Source organism: Oncorhynchus tshawytscha, linkage group LG12 (assembly GCF_018296145.1).
Source record: "Oncorhynchus tshawytscha isolate Ot180627B linkage group LG12, Otsh_v2.0, whole genome shotgun sequence".
Lineage (NCBI taxonomy): Eukaryota > Metazoa > Chordata > Actinopteri > Salmoniformes > Salmonidae > Oncorhynchus > Oncorhynchus tshawytscha.
The window spans coordinates 3,948,259-3,965,456 of record NC_056440.1 but is presented as its reverse complement, the minus strand read 5'-3'; the positions used below and the strand labels follow the sequence as shown (position 1 = coordinate 3,965,456).

General features: G+C 48.8%; 1 protein-coding gene across 1 annotated transcript in view; it reads right to left on the bottom strand.

Annotated features, from left to right (window-relative positions):
* The window catches only part of LOC112262507 (PDZ domain-containing protein 2), a 242,216-nt gene that overhangs the window by 127,794 nt on the left and 97,224 nt on the right, over window positions 1–17,198 (bottom strand). Inside the window, exon 4 of the mRNA XM_042331146.1 lies at window positions 2,997–3,142. Coding sequence (XP_042187080.1) covers window positions 2,997–3,142 — 146 coding nt within the window. The remainder of the gene's footprint in view (window positions 1–2,996; window positions 3,143–17,198) is intronic.

Here is a 17,198-nt window from a genome sequence, read left to right as displayed (position 1 = left end):
AGGGTTGACAGAGGGACATGTCAAAAAAATGATGCATTTTGGCACATTAGTGAGTCTTTATTTATGTATTATTATTGATTAAAAATGAATTATTGTATTATTGTCACGACTTCCTCTTCCTGTTCGGGCGGCACTCGGCGGTCGTCGTCTCCGGTCTACTAGCTGCCACCGATTCCTTTTCTGTTGGTTTTGTCTAGATTGGTTTCACCTGTTTCTTGTTTGTCGTTAATTCGGGGCTATTTAAGCCTTCAGGGCCCGTCTGCTTTTGTGCAGGCTTGTTTATTGTTCTGTCAGTGGAGGTTCGTTGCTATACGGTTTGTTTTCGTTCCTGTTTCTGTGGTCCTTTGTGCCTGTGGTTTTTTGGCTTGACCCATATTTTGGAATTAACATTCTCATTTGGAACTTTGCTCTCTGCGCTTGACTCCACCCCACCACTCCTAGCTATCCTGACAGTTCTCCATGTAGTCTATGTTAAAGGGTGCTTCATCTAATATAACACGCTTTTCAAATTTTGAAGGGACTCAAAAGGCGCTCTTTTTGTGGAACGCCCCAATTTACTGATAAACAACCTCTTGAAACACTTCCTGGCCGTATTGTAGTTCATAGCTGACCACAAAAACACAGCCATTCTCCCCTTTTCACATTCAGACATGAGAGTAATAGAAGCAGTGTGCCTAAAGTGGACGTGGTCACAAGACCTTTTACATGATTTCCTATTGGCCAAGGCTCAGACAGTAGTGTGTCTTTTAAAGATACATTATGCTGGTTGAGAGGACTCAGACACCATGTGGCTGGTTAAGAGCACTCAGACACCATGTGACTGGTTGAGAGGACTCAGACACCATGTGACTGGTTGAGAGGACTCAGACACCATGTGACTGGTTGAGAGGACTCAGACACCATGCCATGTGACTGGTTGACAGGACTCAGACACCATGTGGCTGGTTGAGAGGACTCAGACACCATGTGGCTGGTTGAGAGGACTCAGACACCATGTGGCTGGTTGAGAGGACTCAGACACCATGTGGCTGGTTGAGAGGACTCAGACACCATGTGACTGGTTGAGAGGATTCAGACACCATGTGACTGGTTGAGAGGACTCAGACACAATGTGGCTGGTTGAGAGCACTCAGACACCATGTGACTGGTTGAGAGGACTCAGACACCATGTGACTGGTTGAGAGCACTCAGACACCATGTGGCTGGTTGAGAGGACTCAGACACCATGTGACTGGTTGACAGGACTCAGACACCATGTGACTGGTTGACAGGACTCAGACACCATGTGACTGGTTGACAGGACTCAGACACCATGTGACTGGTTGACAGCACTCAGACACCATGTGGCTGGTTGAGAGGACTCAGACACCATGCCATGTGACTGGTTGACAGGACTCAGACACCATGTGGCTGGTTGAGAGGACTCAGACACCATGTGACTGGTTGAGAGCACTCAGACACCATGTGACTGGTTGAGAGCACTCAGACACCATGTGACTGGTTGAGAGGACTCAGACACCAATGTGACTGGTTGACAGCACTCAGACACCATGTGGCTGGTTGAGAGGACTAAGACACCATGTGACTGGTTGAGAGCACTCAGACACCATGTGGCTGGTTGAGAGGACTCAGACACCATGTGACTGGTTGAGAGGACTCAGACACCATGTGACTGGTTGAGAGGACTCAGACACCATGCCATGTGACTGGTTGACAGGACTCAGACACCATGTGGCTGGTTGTGAGGACTCAGACACCATGTGGCTGGTTGAGAGGACTAAGACACCATGTGACTGGTTGAGAGGACTCAGACACCATGTGACTGGTTGAGAGGACTCAGACACCATGTGACTGGTTGAGAGGACTCAGACACCATGTGGCTGGTTGAGAGGACTCAGACACCATGTGACTGGTTGAGAGCACTCAGACACCATGTGGCTGGTTGAGAGCACTCAGACACCATGTGGCTGGTTGAGAGGACTCAGACACCATGTGACTGGTTGAGAGGACTCAGACACCATTTGACTGGTTGAGAGGACTCAGACACCATGCCATGTGACTGGTTGACAGGACTCAGACACCATGTGGCTGGTTGTGAGGACTCAGACACCATGTGGCTGGTTGAGAGGACTCAGACACCATGTGGCTGGTTGAGAGGACTCAGACACCATGTGGCTGGTTGAGAGGACTCAGACACCATGTGACTGGTTGAGAGGACTCAGACACCATGTGACTGGTTGAGAGGACTCAGACACCATGTGACTGGTTGAGAGCACTCAGACACCATGTGACTGGTTGAGAGCACTCAGACACCATGTGACTGGTTGAGAGGACTCAGACACCATGTGACTGGTTGAGAGGACTCAGACACCATGTGACTGGTTGAGAGGACTCAGACACCATGTGACTGGTTGAGAGGACTCAGACACCATGTGACTGGTTGAGAGGACTCAGACACCATGTGACTGGTTGAGAGGACTCAGACACCATGTGACTGGTTGAGAGGACTCAGACACCATGTGACTGGTTGAGAGGACTCAGAAACCATGTGACTGGTTGAGAGGACTCAGACACCATGTGACTGGTTGAGAGGACTCAGACACCATGTGACTGGTTGAGAGCACTCAGACACCATGTGACTGGTTGAGAGGACTCAGACACCATGTGACTGGTTGAGAGGACTCAGACACCATGTGACTGGTTGAGAGGACTCAGATACCATCACTCTACATACCTATAAGAATACACAAACATCTCACACACTGTGTGTGTGTGTGTGTGTGTGTGTACTGTGTGTGTGTGTGTGTGTGTGTACTGTGTGTGTACTGTGTGTGTGTGTGTGACTGTGTGTGTACTGTGTGTGTGTACTGTGTGTGTGTGTGTGTGTGTGTGTGTGTGTGTGTGTGTGTTTGTGTGACACCATGTGACTGGTGTGTGTGGACTGTGTGTGTGTGTGTGTGTGTGTGTGTGTGTGTGTGTGTGTGTGTATATCTTACCTCTGTGTGGCGCCTCCCTCCTCTATGTGCGCTATGATGATGCCGTGCGGGGAGCGCTTGGACCCTCGTCCTCCCGTAATCTGGATGCCCAGCCCCTCCTGACCTTTCACCATGTGCATCGTCCAGATACGACTCCCCTCTCTGGGCTGGAGGACACAGACAAGACACAGGGTTAAGGTCATGGTTGATACGACCTCCCTCTCTGGGCTGGAGGACACAGACAAGACACAGAGTTAGGGTCATGGTTGATACGACCTCCCTCTCTAGGCTGGAGGACACAGAGTTAGGGTCATGGTTGATATGACCTCCCTCTCTAGGCTGGAGGACACAGAGTTAGGGTCATGGTTGATACGACCTCCCTCTCTAGGCTGGAGGACACAGAGTTAGGGTCATGGTTGATACGACCTCCCTCTCTGGGCTGGAGGACACAGAGTTAGGGTCATGGTTGATACGACTTCCCTCTCTAGGCTGGAGGACACAGAGTTAGGGTCATGGTTGATACGACTGGCTCTCTAGGCTGGAGGAAACAGAGTTAGGGTCATGGTTGATATGACTGGCCTCTCTAGGCTGGAGGACACAGAGTTAGGGTCATGGTTGATGTGACCTCCCTCTCTGGGCTGGAGGACACAAAGTTAGGGTCATGGTTGATACGACCTCCCTCTCTGGGCTGGAGGACACAGAGTCAGGGTCATGGTTGTACGACCTCCCTCTCTGGGCTGGAGGACACAGAGTTAGGGTCATGGTTGATACGACTGGCCTCTCTAGGCTGGAGGACACAGAGTTAGGGTCATGGTTGATATGACTGGCCTCTCTAGGCTGGAGGACACAGAGTTAGGGTCATGGTTGATACGACTGGCCTCTCTAGGCTGGAGGACACAGAGTTAGGGTCATGGTTGATACGACTTCCCTCTCTGGGCTGGAGGACACAGAGTTAGGGTCATGGTTGATACGACCTCCCTCTCTGGGCTGGAGGAAACAGAGTTAGGGTCAAGACTTCCCTCTCTGGGCTGGAGGACACAGAGTTAGGGTCATGGTTGATATGACCTCCCTCTCTGGGCTGGAGGACACAGATTTAGGGTCATGGTTGATATGACCTCCCTCTCTGGGCTGGAGGACACAGAGTTAGGGTCATGGTTGATATGACCTCCCTCTCTGGGCTGGAGGACACAGAGTTAGGGTCATGGTTGATATGACCTCCCTCTCTAGGCTGGAGGACACAGAGTTAGGGTCATGGTTGATACGACCTCCCTCTCTAGGCTGGAGGAAACAGAGTTAGGGTCATGGTTGATATGACTGGCCTCTCTAGGCTGGAGGACACAGAGTTAGGGTCATGGTTGATACGACCTGGCCTCTCTGGGCTGGAGGACACAGAGTTAGGGTCATGGTTGATATGACCTCCCTCTCTGGGCTGGAGGACACAGAGTCAGGGTCATGGTTGATACGACCTCCCTCTCTGGGCTGGAGGACACAGAGTTAGGGTCATGGTTGATATGACTGGCCTCTCTAGGCTGGAGGACACAGAGTTAGGGTCATGGTTGATATGACTGGCCTCTCTAGGCTGGAGGACACAGAGTTAGGGTCATGGTTGATACGACTGGCCTCTCTAGGCTGGAGGACACAGAGTTAGGGTCATGGTTGATACGACTTCCCTCTCTGGGCTGGAGGACACAGAGTTAGGGTCATGGTTGATATGACCTCCCTCTCTGGGCTGGAGGAAACAGAGTTAGGGTCATGGTTGATACGACCTCCCTCTCTGGGCTGGAGGACACAGAGTTAGGGTCATGGTTGATATGACCTCCCTCTCTGGGCTGGAGGACACAGATTTAGGGTCATGGTTGATATGACCTCCTCTCTGGGCTGGAGGACACAGATTTAGGGTCATGGTTGATATGACCTCCCTCTCTGGGCTGGAGGACACAGAGTTAGGGTCATGGTTGATATGACCTCCCCTCTCTAGGCTGGAGGACACAGATTTAGGGTCATGGTTGATATGACCTCCCTCTCTGGGCTGGAGGACACAGATTTAGGGTCATGGTTGATATGACCTCCCTCTCTGGGCTGGAGGACACAGAGTTAGGGTCATGGTTGATACGACCTCCCTCTCTAGGCTGGAGGACACAGATTTAGGGTCATGGTTGATATGACCTCCCTCTCTGGGCTGGAGGACACAGAGTTAGGGTCATGGTTGATACAACCTCCCTCTAGGCTGGAGGACACAGATTTAGGGTCATGGTTGATACGACCTCCCTCTCTAGGCTGGAGGACACAGAGTTAGGGTCCTGGTTGATACGACCTCCCTCTCTAGGCTGGAGGACACAGAGTTAGGGTCCTGGTTGATACGACCTCCCTCTCTAGGCTGGAGGACACAGAGTTAGGGTCCTGGTTGATACGACCTCCCTCTCTAGGCTGGAGGACACAGAGTTAGGGTCCTGGTTGATACGACCTCCCTCTCTAGGCTGGAGGACACAGAGTTAGGGTCATGGTTGATACGACCTCCCTCTCTAGGCTGGAGGACACAGAGTTAGGGTCCTGGTTGCAGTGTTGAAGGCGGTCACACTCACTAATACTGTACATCACAAGAACAAGCTCCATGTAATAGATAGGGGTTTAGACAAGGGGTTGAGACAAGGGGTTTAGACAAGGGGTTTGAGACAAGGGGTTGAGACAAGGGGTTTAGACAAGGGGTTGAGACAAGGGGTTGAGACAAGGGGTTGAGACAAGGGGTTGAGACAAGGGGTTGAGACAAGGGGTTTGAGACAAGGGGTTGAGACAAGGGGTTGAGACAAGGGGTTGAGACAAGGGGTTGAGACAAGGGGTTGAGACAGGGGTTGAGACAAGAGGTTGAGACAGGGGGTTGAGACAAGGGGTTGAGACAGGGGTTTGAGACAGGGCTTTAGACAAGGGGTTGAGACAGGGGGTTGAGACAGGGGGTTGAGACAAGGGGTTGAGACAGGGGGTTTAGACAAGGGGTTTAGACAGTAATTAGTGGTGCACCAGTAGTTCTACACCTCAATACTGCAGGTGCTGCTGGAGACTTTGGGAGTGTTAGATTCATGACAGATTAAGGACTGAGTTTTTCAGACATTCAGATCTATTATTACTGAAAATATACATGTACCCAAACTATTTCAGTCTATATTGATCTTGCAAGACTATGCAGGAGACACATTTCCAAAAAACCAACTGTCCTCTGAAATAATGAGATGTTATCTAACTATCTATAAAAATATTGTTCTGACAATTAATTTATGTTTTTCAAATATAAAAAAAACAATTTAAAAAACCCTTATAGTTCAACAAATTCATTGTTTTTGACAGTTAAACTCAAATCACCCATTAGAAAACAGTCCATTGAGGTGTTTAATTAAAGTCAAGACTATTCCAACTGTCAGGCTTTAGGAAGACGCTAGAAAGAGAAGGTTGTGTGTTCCATCCTCATGAGAGGTGTGGAGTTTGGTCAACACTGCCTCCTCTCTCATCCTCCTCCTTTCTCTCCTCCTCATCCTGCTGAGAAGTTTGGAGTTTGGTCAACAATGCCTACTCTCTCCTCCTCCATCCTCTTCTCTCCTCCTCTTCTTATTCTTCCCCTCCAACTTCTCTCTCATCCTCCTCCTTTCTCTCCTCCTCATCCTGCTGAGAGGTTTGGAGTTTGGTCAACACTGCCTCCTCTTTTCCCCTCCTCTTCTTCTTCTTATTCTTACCCTCCTACTCCTCTCCCCTCTCTCTCCTCCTCATCCTCCTCCCTCCTCCTCTCTCCTCCCTTCTCTTCTCTCTTCCTCCACTTATTCTTCCCCTCATCCTCCTCTCTCCTCCTCTTTCTTCCCTTCTCCTCATCCTCCTCTCTCACCACTCCTCCTCATATCCTCACCCTCTTCCTCCTCTCTCCTCATCCTCCATCCTCTGTAGATATTCTATAAATATAATCTGAGTGATCCTTAGAGGCACCTGTCTTTGACAACTTGTACACACACACACACACACACACACACACACACACACACACACACACACACACACACACACACACACACACACACACACACACACGATGTAGCTGCCCCAGAAAAGACAATTACCAACCCTCTAAGGGGATTGAAGTGATTAAAATTTAAAGCACTACCATATGTTCAGTCTGAAACACAGGCCTGATGTCTGTGTGCAAGCTACTCAACCTGGGCTGGATTCCATTATAATAACGACAGGCCTGATGTCTGTGTGCGAGCTACTCAACCTGGGCTGGATTCCATTACAATAACGATCTCCCTTGTTCCTCGTTTAGAAGTCATAGGGTAAATCATCAAGACATAGGAATGGAGAGAGGGAGATAGAAAGAGAGACAGAGCGAGAGTGAGAGGTAATTTATACTTTTATTACCTCATTAATAGCAATACCAGCCTTGTTGATACTGATAGTTGTGACGCACACAAGCCCCACGCTATTATTACCAGTAATTTATATAATGATGTATTATCACCAGTAGTTTATATCATGATGTATTATCACCAGTAGTTTATATAATGATGTATTATCACCAGTAGTTTATATAATGATGTATTATATAATGATTTATTATCACCAGTAGTTTATATAATGATTTATTATCACCAGTAGTTTATATAATGATTTATTATCACCAGTAGTTTATATAATGATTTATTATCACCAGTAGTTTATATAATGTATTATATAATGATTTATTATCACCAGTAGTTTATATAATGATTTATTATCACCAGTAGTTTATACAATGATTTATTATCACCAGTAGTTTATATAATGATTTATTATCACCAGTAGTTTATATAATGATTTATTATCACCAGTAGTTTATACAATGATTTATTATCACCAGTAGTTTATATAATGATTTATTATCACCAGTAGTTTATACAATGATTTATTATCACCAGTAGTTTATATAATGATTTATTATCACCAGTAGTTTATATAATGATTTATTATCACCAGTAGTTTATATAATGATATATTATCACCAGTAGTTTATATGTCACACTTTGATGAGTTTCACCTGTCCTTGTGATTGTCTCCACCCCTCCTGGTGTCGCTTATTTTCTCCAACCCGTCTGTAGGTTTTGTTGCTAAACAACCAACCTGTCTATAGGGTTTGTTGCTAAACAACCAACCTGTGTATACGTTTTGTGAAGAGAAAAGACCCTGAGAGTATTGTGAGTGATGAGACACACCCTGGGAGCATTGGGGTATTACTAATCACCTGTCCAGTCCTGTCCTGTCCTGTGAAAGGTGTTGTGTTGTGAATGATGACAGGTAGGTAGGCGGTCGCCTGAGGACAGTGAGCCTGTCAAGGAGAGACTTGTCTGGGCTAGTTCTCTCCCAACACCCTCTACCAACCCTAACCCAACAGTTAGCCCTCCCCTCTCCCAATGCTAACCCAACAGTTAACCCTCTCCTCTCCCAATGCTAACCCAAAGGTTAGCCCTCTCCTCTCCCAACGCTAACCCAGCAGTTAGTCCTCTCCTCTCCCTACGCTAACCCAACAGTTAGTCCTCTCCTCTCCCTACGCTAACCCAACAGTTAGTCCTCTCCCAACGCTAACCCAACAGTTAGTCCTCTCCTTTCCCAACGCTAACCCAACAGTTAGTCCTCTCCTCTCCCAACGCTAACCCAAAGGTTAGTCCTCTCCTCTCCCAACACTAACCCAACAGTTAGTCCTCTCCTCTCCCTACGCTAACCCAGCAGTTAGTCCTCTCCTCTCCCTACGCTAACCCAACAGTTAGTCCTCTCCTCTCCCTACGCTAACCCAACAGTTAGTCCTCTCCTCTCCCAACGCTAACCCAGCAGTTAGTCCTCTCCCAACGCTAACCCAACAGTTAGTCCTCTCCTCTCCCTACGCTAACCCAGCAGTTAGTCCTCTCTTCTCCCAATGCTAACCCAGCAGTTAGTCCTCTCCTCTCCCTATGCTAACCCAACAGTTAGTCTCTCTCTCCCTACACTAACCCAGCAGTTAGTCCTCTCCTCTCCCAACGCTAACCCAACAGTTAGTCCTCTCCTCTCCCTACGCTAACCCAACAGTTAGTCCCTCTCCTCTCCCAACGCTAACCCAGCAGTTAGTCCTCTCCCAACGCTAACCCAACAGTTAGTCCTCTCCTCTCCCTACGCTAACCCAGCAGTTAGTCCTCTCTTCTCCCAACGCTAACCCAGCAGTTAGTCCTCTCCTCTCCCTACGCTAACCACACAGTTAGTCCTCTCCTCTCCCAACGCTAACCCAGCAGTTAGTCCTCTCTTCTCCCAACGCTAACCCAGCAGTTAGTCCTCTCCTCTCCCTACGCTAACCCAGCAGTTAGTCCTCTCCCAACGCTAACCCAGCAGTTAGTCCTCTCCCTACGCTAACCCAGCAGTTAGTCCTCTCCTCTTCCGAAGCTAACCCAGCAGTTAGTCCTCTCCTCTCCCAACGCTAACCCAGCAGTTAGTCCTCTCCTCTCCCAACTCTAACCCAGCAGTTAGTCCTCTCCTCTCCCAACTCTAAACCAGCAGTTAGTCCTCTCCCAACGCTAACCCAGCAGTTAGTCCTCTCCTCTCCCAACGCTAACCCAGCAGTTAGTCCTCTCCTCTCCCAACGCTAACCCAGCAGTTAGTCCTCTCCTCTCCCAACGCTAACCCAGCAGTTAGTCCTCTCCTCTCCCAACGCTAACCCAACAGTTAGTCCTCTCCTCTCCCAACGCTAACCCAGCAGTTAGTCTCTCTTCTCCCAATGCTAACCCAGCAGTTAGTCCTCTCTCTTCTCCCAACGCTAACCCAGCAGTTAGTCCTCTCCTCTCCCTACGCTAACCCAGCAGTTAGTCCTCTCCTCTCCCAACCTAACTCCAGCAGTTAACGCTAACCCAGCAGTTAGTCCTCTCCTCTCCCTACGCTAACCCAGCAGTTAGTCCTCTCCTCTCCCAACGCTAACCCAGCAGTTAGTCCTCTCTCCCAACGCTAACCCAACAGTTAGTCCTCTCCTCTCCCTACGCTAACCCAGCAGTTAGTCCTCTCCTCTCCCTACGCTAACCCAGCAGTTAGTCCTCTCCTCTCCCTACGCTAACCACAGCAGTTAGTCCTCTCCTCTCCCAACGCTAACCCAGCAGTTAGTCCTCTCCTCTCCCAACGCTAACCCAGCAGTTAGTCCTCTCCTCTCCCAACGCTAACCCAGCAGTTAGTCCTCTCCTCTCCCTACGCTAACCCAGCAGTTAGTCCTCTCCCAACGCTAACCCAGCAGTTAGTCCTCTCCTCTCCCAACGCTAACCCAGCAGTTAGTCCTCTCCTCTCCCAACGCTAACCCAGCAGTTAGTCCTCTCCTCTCCCAACGCTAACCCAGCAGTTAGTCCTCTCCTCTCCCAACGCTAACCCAGCAGTTAGTCCTCTCCTCTCCCAACGCTAAACCAGCAGTTAGTCCTCTCCTCCCAACGCTAACCCAGCAGTTAGTCCTCTCCTATCCCAATGCTAACCCAGCAGTTAGTCCTCTCCTCTCCCAACGCTAACCCAGCAGTTAGTCCTCTCCCCAACGATAACCCAGCAGTTAGTCCTCTCCTCTCCCTACGCTAACCCAGCAGTTAGTCCTCTCCTCTCCCAACGCTAACCCAGCAGTTAGTCCTCTCCTCTCCCAACGCTAACCCAGCAGTTAGTCCTCTCTTCTCCCAACGCTAACCCAGCAGTTAGTCCTCTCCTCTCCCAACGCTAACCCAGCAGTTAGTCCTCCTCTCCCAACGCTAACCCAGCAGTTAGTCCTCTCTTCTCCCAACGCTAACCCAGCAGTTAGTCCTCTCCTCTCCCAACTCTAAACCAGCAGTTAGTCCTCTCCCAACGCTAACCCAGCAGTTAGGTCTCTCCCTATGCTAACCCAGCAGTTAGTCCTCTCCTCTTCCGAAGCTAACCCAGCAGTTAGTCCTCTCCTCTCCCTACGCTAACCACACAGTTAGTCCTCTCCTCTCCCTACGCTAACCCAGCAGTTAGTCCTCTCCTCTCCCAACGCTAACCCAGCAGTTAGTCCTCTCCCAACGCTAACCCAGCAGTTAGTCCTCTCTTCTCCCAACGCTAACCACACAGTTAGTCCTCTCCTCTCCCAACGCTAACCCAGCAGTTAGTCCTCTCCTCTCCCTACACTAACCCAGCAGTTAGTCCTCTCCTCTCCCTACGCTAACCACACAGTTAGTCCTCTCCTCTCCCTACGCTAACCCAGCAGTTAGTCCTCTCCTCTCCCTACGCTAACCCAGCAGTTAGTCCTCTCCTCTCCCTACGCTAACCACACAGTTAGTCCTCTCCTCTCCCAACGCTAACCCAGCAGTTAGTCCTCTCCTCTTCCGACGCTAACCCAGCAGTTAGTCCTCTCCTCTCCCTACGCTAACCACACAGTTAGTCCTCTCCTCTCCCTACGCTAACCCAGCAGTTAGTCCTCTCCTCTCCCTACGCTAACCACACAGTTAGTCCTCTCCTCTCCCAACGCTAACCCAGCAGTTAGTCCTCTCCTCTCCCAACGCTAACCCAGCAGTTAGTCCTCTCCTCTCCCTACGCTAACCCAGCAGTTAGTCCTCTCCTCTCCCTACGCTAACCCAGCAGTTAGTCCTCTCCCAATGCTAACCCAGCAGTTAGTCCTCTCCTCTTTCAACGCTAACCCAGCAGTTAGTCCTCTCCTCTCCCTACGCTAACCCAGCAGTTAGTCCTCTCCTCTTCAAAGCTAATCCAGCAGTTAGTCCTCTCCTCTCCCTACACTAACCCAGCAGTTAGTCCTCTCCTCTCCCAACGCTAACCCAGCAGTTAGTCCTCTCCTCTCCCTACGCTAACCACACAGTTAGTCCTCTCCTCTCCCTACGCTAACCCAGCAGTTAGTCCTCTCCTCTCCCTACGCTAACCCAGCAGTTAGTCCTCTCCCAATGCTAACCCAACAGTTAGTCCTCTCCTCTCCCAACGCTAACCCAGCAGTTAGTCCTCTCCTCTCCCTACGCCAACCCAGCAGTTATTCCTCTCCTCTTCCCTACGCTAACCCAGCAGTTAGTCCTCTCCTCTCCCTACGCTAACCCAGCAGTTAGTCCTCTCCTCTCCCTACGCTAACCCACAGTTAGTCCTCTCCTCTCCCAACGCTAACCCAGCAGTTAGTCCTCTCCTCTCCCAACTCTAACCCACCAGTTAGTCCTCTCCTCTCCCTACGCTAACCACACAGTTAGTCCTCTCCTCTCCCTATGCTAACCCAGCAGTTAGTCCTCTCCTCTCCCTACGCTAACCACACAGTTAGTCCTCTCCTCTCCCTACGCTAACCACACAGTTAGTCCTCTCCTCTCCCTACGCTAACCCAGCAGTTAGTCCTCTCTTCTCCCAACGCTAACCCAGCAGTTAGTCCTCTCCTCTCCGAACTCTAACCCAGCAGTTAGTCCTCTCCTCTCCCAACTCTAAACCAGCAGTTAGTCCTCTCCCAACGCTAACCCAGCAGTTAGTCCTCTCCTCTCCCAACTCTAACCCAGCAGTTAGTCCTCTCCTCTCCCAACTCTAACCCAGCAGTTAGTCCTCTCCCAACGCTAACCCAGCAGTTAGTCCTCTCCTCTCCCTACGCTAACCACACAGTTAGTCCTCTCCTCTCCCAATGCTAACCCAGCAGTTAGTCCTCTCCTCTCCCAACGCTAACCCAGCAGTTAGTCCTCTCCTCTCCCTACGCTAACCCAGCAGTTAGTCCTCTCCTCTCCCTACGCTAACCCAGCAGTTAGTCCTCTCCCAACGCTAACCCAGCAGTTAGTCCTCTCCCTACGCTAACCCAGCAGTTAGTCATCTCCTCTTCCGAAGCTAACCCAGCAGTTAGTCCTCTCCCTACACTAACCCAGCAGTTAGTCCTCTCCTCTCCCTACGCTACCCACACAGTTAGTCCTCTCCTCTCCCAACGCTAACCCAGCAGTTAGTCCTCTCCTCTCCCTACACTAACCCAGCAGTTAGTCCTGTCCTCTCCCTACGCTAACCACACAGTTAGTCCTCTCCTCTCCCTACGCTAACCCAGCAGTTAGTCCTCTCCTCTCCCTACGCTAACCCAGCAGTTAGTCCTCTCCTCTCCCTACGCTAACCACACAGTTAGTCCTCTCCTCTCCCAACGCTAACCCAGCAGTTAGTCCTCTCCTCTTCCAACTCTAACCCAGCAGTTAGTCCTCTCCTCTCCCTACGCTAACCACACAGTTAGTCCTCTCCTCTCCCTACGCTAACCCAGCAGTTAGTCCTCTCCTCTCCCTACGCTAACCACACAGTTAGTCCTCTCCTCTCCCAACGCTAACCCAGCAGTTAGTCCTCTCCTCTCCCAACGCTAACCCAGCAGTTAGTCCTCTCCTCTCCCTACGCTAACCACACAGTTAGTCCTCTCCTCTCCCTACGCTAACCCAGCAGTTAGTCCTCTCCCAATGCTAACCCAACAGTTAGTCCTCTCCTCTTCCAACGCTAACCCAGCAGTTAGTCCTCTCCTCTCCCTACGCTAACCCAGCAGTTAGTCCTCTCCTCTTCCGAAGCTAACCCAGCAGTTAGTCCTCTCCTCTCCCTACACTAACCCAGCAGTTAGTCCTCTCCTCTCCCTACGCTAACCACACAGTTAGTCCTCTCCTCTCCCAACGCTAACCCAGCAGTTAGTCCTCTCCTCTCCCAACGCTAACCCAGCAGTTAGTCCTCTCCTCTCCCAATGCTAACCCAACAGTTAGTCCTCTCCTCTCCCAACGCTAACCCAGCAGTTAGTCCTCTCCTCTCCCTACGCTAACCCAGCAGTTAGTCCTCTCCTCTCCCTACGCTAACCCAGCAGTTATTCCTCTCCTCTTCCGAAGCTAACCCAGCAGTTAGTCCTCTCCTCTCCCTACGCTAACCCAGCAGTTAGTCCTCTCCTCTCCCTACGCTAACCACACAGTTAGTCCTCTCCTCTCCCAACGCTAACCCAGCAGTTAGTCCTCTCCTCTCCCAACTCTAACCCAGCAGTTAGTCCTCTCCTCTCCCTACGCTAACCACACAGTTAGTCCTCTCCTCTCCCTACGCTAACCCAGCAGTTAGTCCTCTCCTCTCCCTACGCTAACCACACAGTTAGTCCTCTCCTCTCCCTACGCTAACCACACAGTTAGTCCTCTCCTCTCCCAACGCTAACCCAGCAGTTAGTCCTCTCCTCTCCCTACGCTAACCACACAGTTAGTCCTCTCCTCTACCAAACCTTTAATTCAAACAACATCATAACAGCTAGCCCTCTCCTAGTACTGAATGGTGTTAACCTAACATCGGAAGAGTCTGACACCAAAACAACAGACGTAAGTCCTGAAGGATGTTTACCTAAGGATTGGAATAGACCACTTGACTAGTTGGACCCGGGCTTCGCATCGCAACACAGGCTTCCGACATGTCCGACATGTCAGACATGTCACAGTCAGTCAGTCATATCCCTGTGTGTCTCCCAGTGAGATCCCACGCTGTCTTGCTGTTTCCTCAGACAGTTCTTATACAACACTAATTACCACTGTAGGTAGTCTGTTTTCTCAGCTAATGTTACTCCTAACAGGGAAGAGATTAGCTAATGTTACCCCTAACAGGGAAGAGATTAGATAATGTTACCCCTAACAGGGAAGAGATTAGATAATGTTACCCCTAACAGGGAAGAGATTAGATAATGTTACCCCTAACAGGGAAGAGATTAGCTAATGTTACCCCTAACAGGGAAGAGATTAGATAATGTTACCCCTAACAGGGAAGAGATTAGATAATGTTACCCCTAACAGGGAAGAGATTAGCTAATGTTACCCCTAACAGGGAAGAGATTAGCTAATGTTACCCCTAACAGGGAAGAGATTAGATAATGTTACCCCTAACAGGGAAGAGATTAGATAATGTTACCCCTAACAGGGAAGAGATTAGATAATGTTACCCCTAACAGGGAAGAGATTAGATAATGTTACCCCTAACAGGGAAGAGATTAGATAATGTTACCCCTAACAGGGAAGAGATTAGATAATGTTACCCCTAACAGGGAAGAGATTAGCTAATGTTACCCCTAACAGGGAAGAGATTAGATAATGTTACCCCTAACAGGGAAGAGATTAGCTAATGTTACCCCTAACATGGAAGAGATTAGATAATGTTACCCCTAACAGGGAAGAGATTAGATAATTTTACCCCTAACAGGGAAGAGATTAGCTAATGTTAGGCCTACCCCTAATAGGAGAGAGTGTCTGGATCAACCAGAAGCGTCCCAACCAGGAACATTACCATCTGGTATGCAGGATGTTCAGGTGTATTGCCGCTATCCCAACACAACCTGATTCATGCTAATATGATTAAAAGATACTAGTGTTAACGTAGCTTGCTGTAGTGTTATTTGTTTAGGATTGATCTCTATTGTCTGTGGTGAGGTTAGTCACTGTGGATGACTCATGAGTGTACTGTACATAGGGAGGTAGGATTTCTGGAGAGATTTGAAAGATTTGTCCAGTAAAGGTGACTCAACATGTGGAGGTTTATATGGAGATTAAGACAGATGGCCTGTGTGGCCAGACTCTCATTTTTTCATTACTACTGTTTCTGTCCTCAGTTTGGTTCTCATGTCAGATGCTACACAGCTTTGGTACTTTCAAAAGGCTTCATCTTCAAGCATCCAGCCCTTTAAAACCAGAGGCCTTTGAGTTTAGCACGTTAGAGTGGGCAATCTGATCCTGAAAGGGCCTCAAGCCTAACCTCTGATTGACTAAACCACTGACACATGGTAACATCTGCCTGTCTCATTGGTTCAATCATTGGCACAAGGGAACATATCCCTTCTGATTGGCTAAAACACTGACACATGGGAACATCTGCACTGGGCTGGAAACAAACTGGCTATTCTAAACCGTGGTAGGCCAGATTAACACAGAGCAGAGATGAGAGACTCTCTCAGGGTGAGTTACATCAGAAACATATGGAGACGACCACACATCCAAGATCAAACTACGGCTCTCTTTCTTTAAGAGACCGCTACATACTGTCTTCTTTCAGTGCTGATGAGAGGATGAGTGCAGGATGGTACAGCATATATATATATATATATATATATATATATATATATATATATATATATATATATATATATATATATATGCACATCACCAGTCCAAAGTTTTAGAACACCTACTCAGGCAAGGGTTTCTATATATTTATTTTTACTATGTTCTACATTGTAGAATAATGGTGAAGACATCAAAACTATGAAATAACACATATGGAATCATGTCGTAACCAAAAAAAAAAGTTAAACAAATTCAAATATGTTATATTTGAGATTCTTCAAAGTAGACACCCTTTGCCTTGATGACAGCTTTGTAAACTCTTGGCATTCTCTTCCCACAGTCTTGAAGGAGTTCCCACATATGCTGAGCACTTGTTGGCTGCTTTTCCTTCACTCTGCGGTCTAACTCATCCAAAACTATCTCAATTGGGTTGAGGTCAGGTGATTGTGCAGGCCAGGTCATCTGATGCAGCACTCCATCACTCTCCTTCTTGGTCAAATAGTCCTTACACAGCCTGGAGGTGTGTTGGGTCATTGTCCTGTTGGAAAACAAATGATAGTCCCACTAAGCACAAACCAGATGGGATGGCGCATCGCTGCAGAATGCTGTGGTAGCCATGCTGGTTAAGTGTGACTTAAATTCTAAATAAATCACTGATAGTGACACCAAAGCACAGCACCCCCACACCCTCACACCTCCTCCTCCATGCTTCACAGTGGGAACCACACATGCAGAGATCATCTGTTCACCTACTCTGCGTCTCAGAAAGACACAGCGGTTGGAACCACTAATAAAGAATTTGGACCAAAAGACAGATTTCTACCAGTCTAATGTCCATTACTCGTGTTTCTTGGCCCTTAGCAAGTCTCTTATTATTGGTGTCCTTTAGTAGTGGTTTCTTTTCAGCAATTCGACCCTGAAGACCTGATTCACTCAGTCTCCTCTGAACAGTTGATGTTGAGATGTGTCTGTTACTTGAACTCTGTGAAGCATTTATTTGGGTTGCAATATGAGGTGCGGTTAACTAATGAATGTATCCACTGCAGCAGAGGTAACTCTGGGTCTTCCTTTCCTGTGGCGGTCCTCATGAGGGCCAGTTAACTATAATGAACGTATCCTCTACAGCAGAGGGAACTCTGGGGTCTTCCTTTCCTAATGAATGTATCCTCTGGAACTCTGGGTCTTCCCTTTCCTGTGGCGGGTGGGTCTTCCT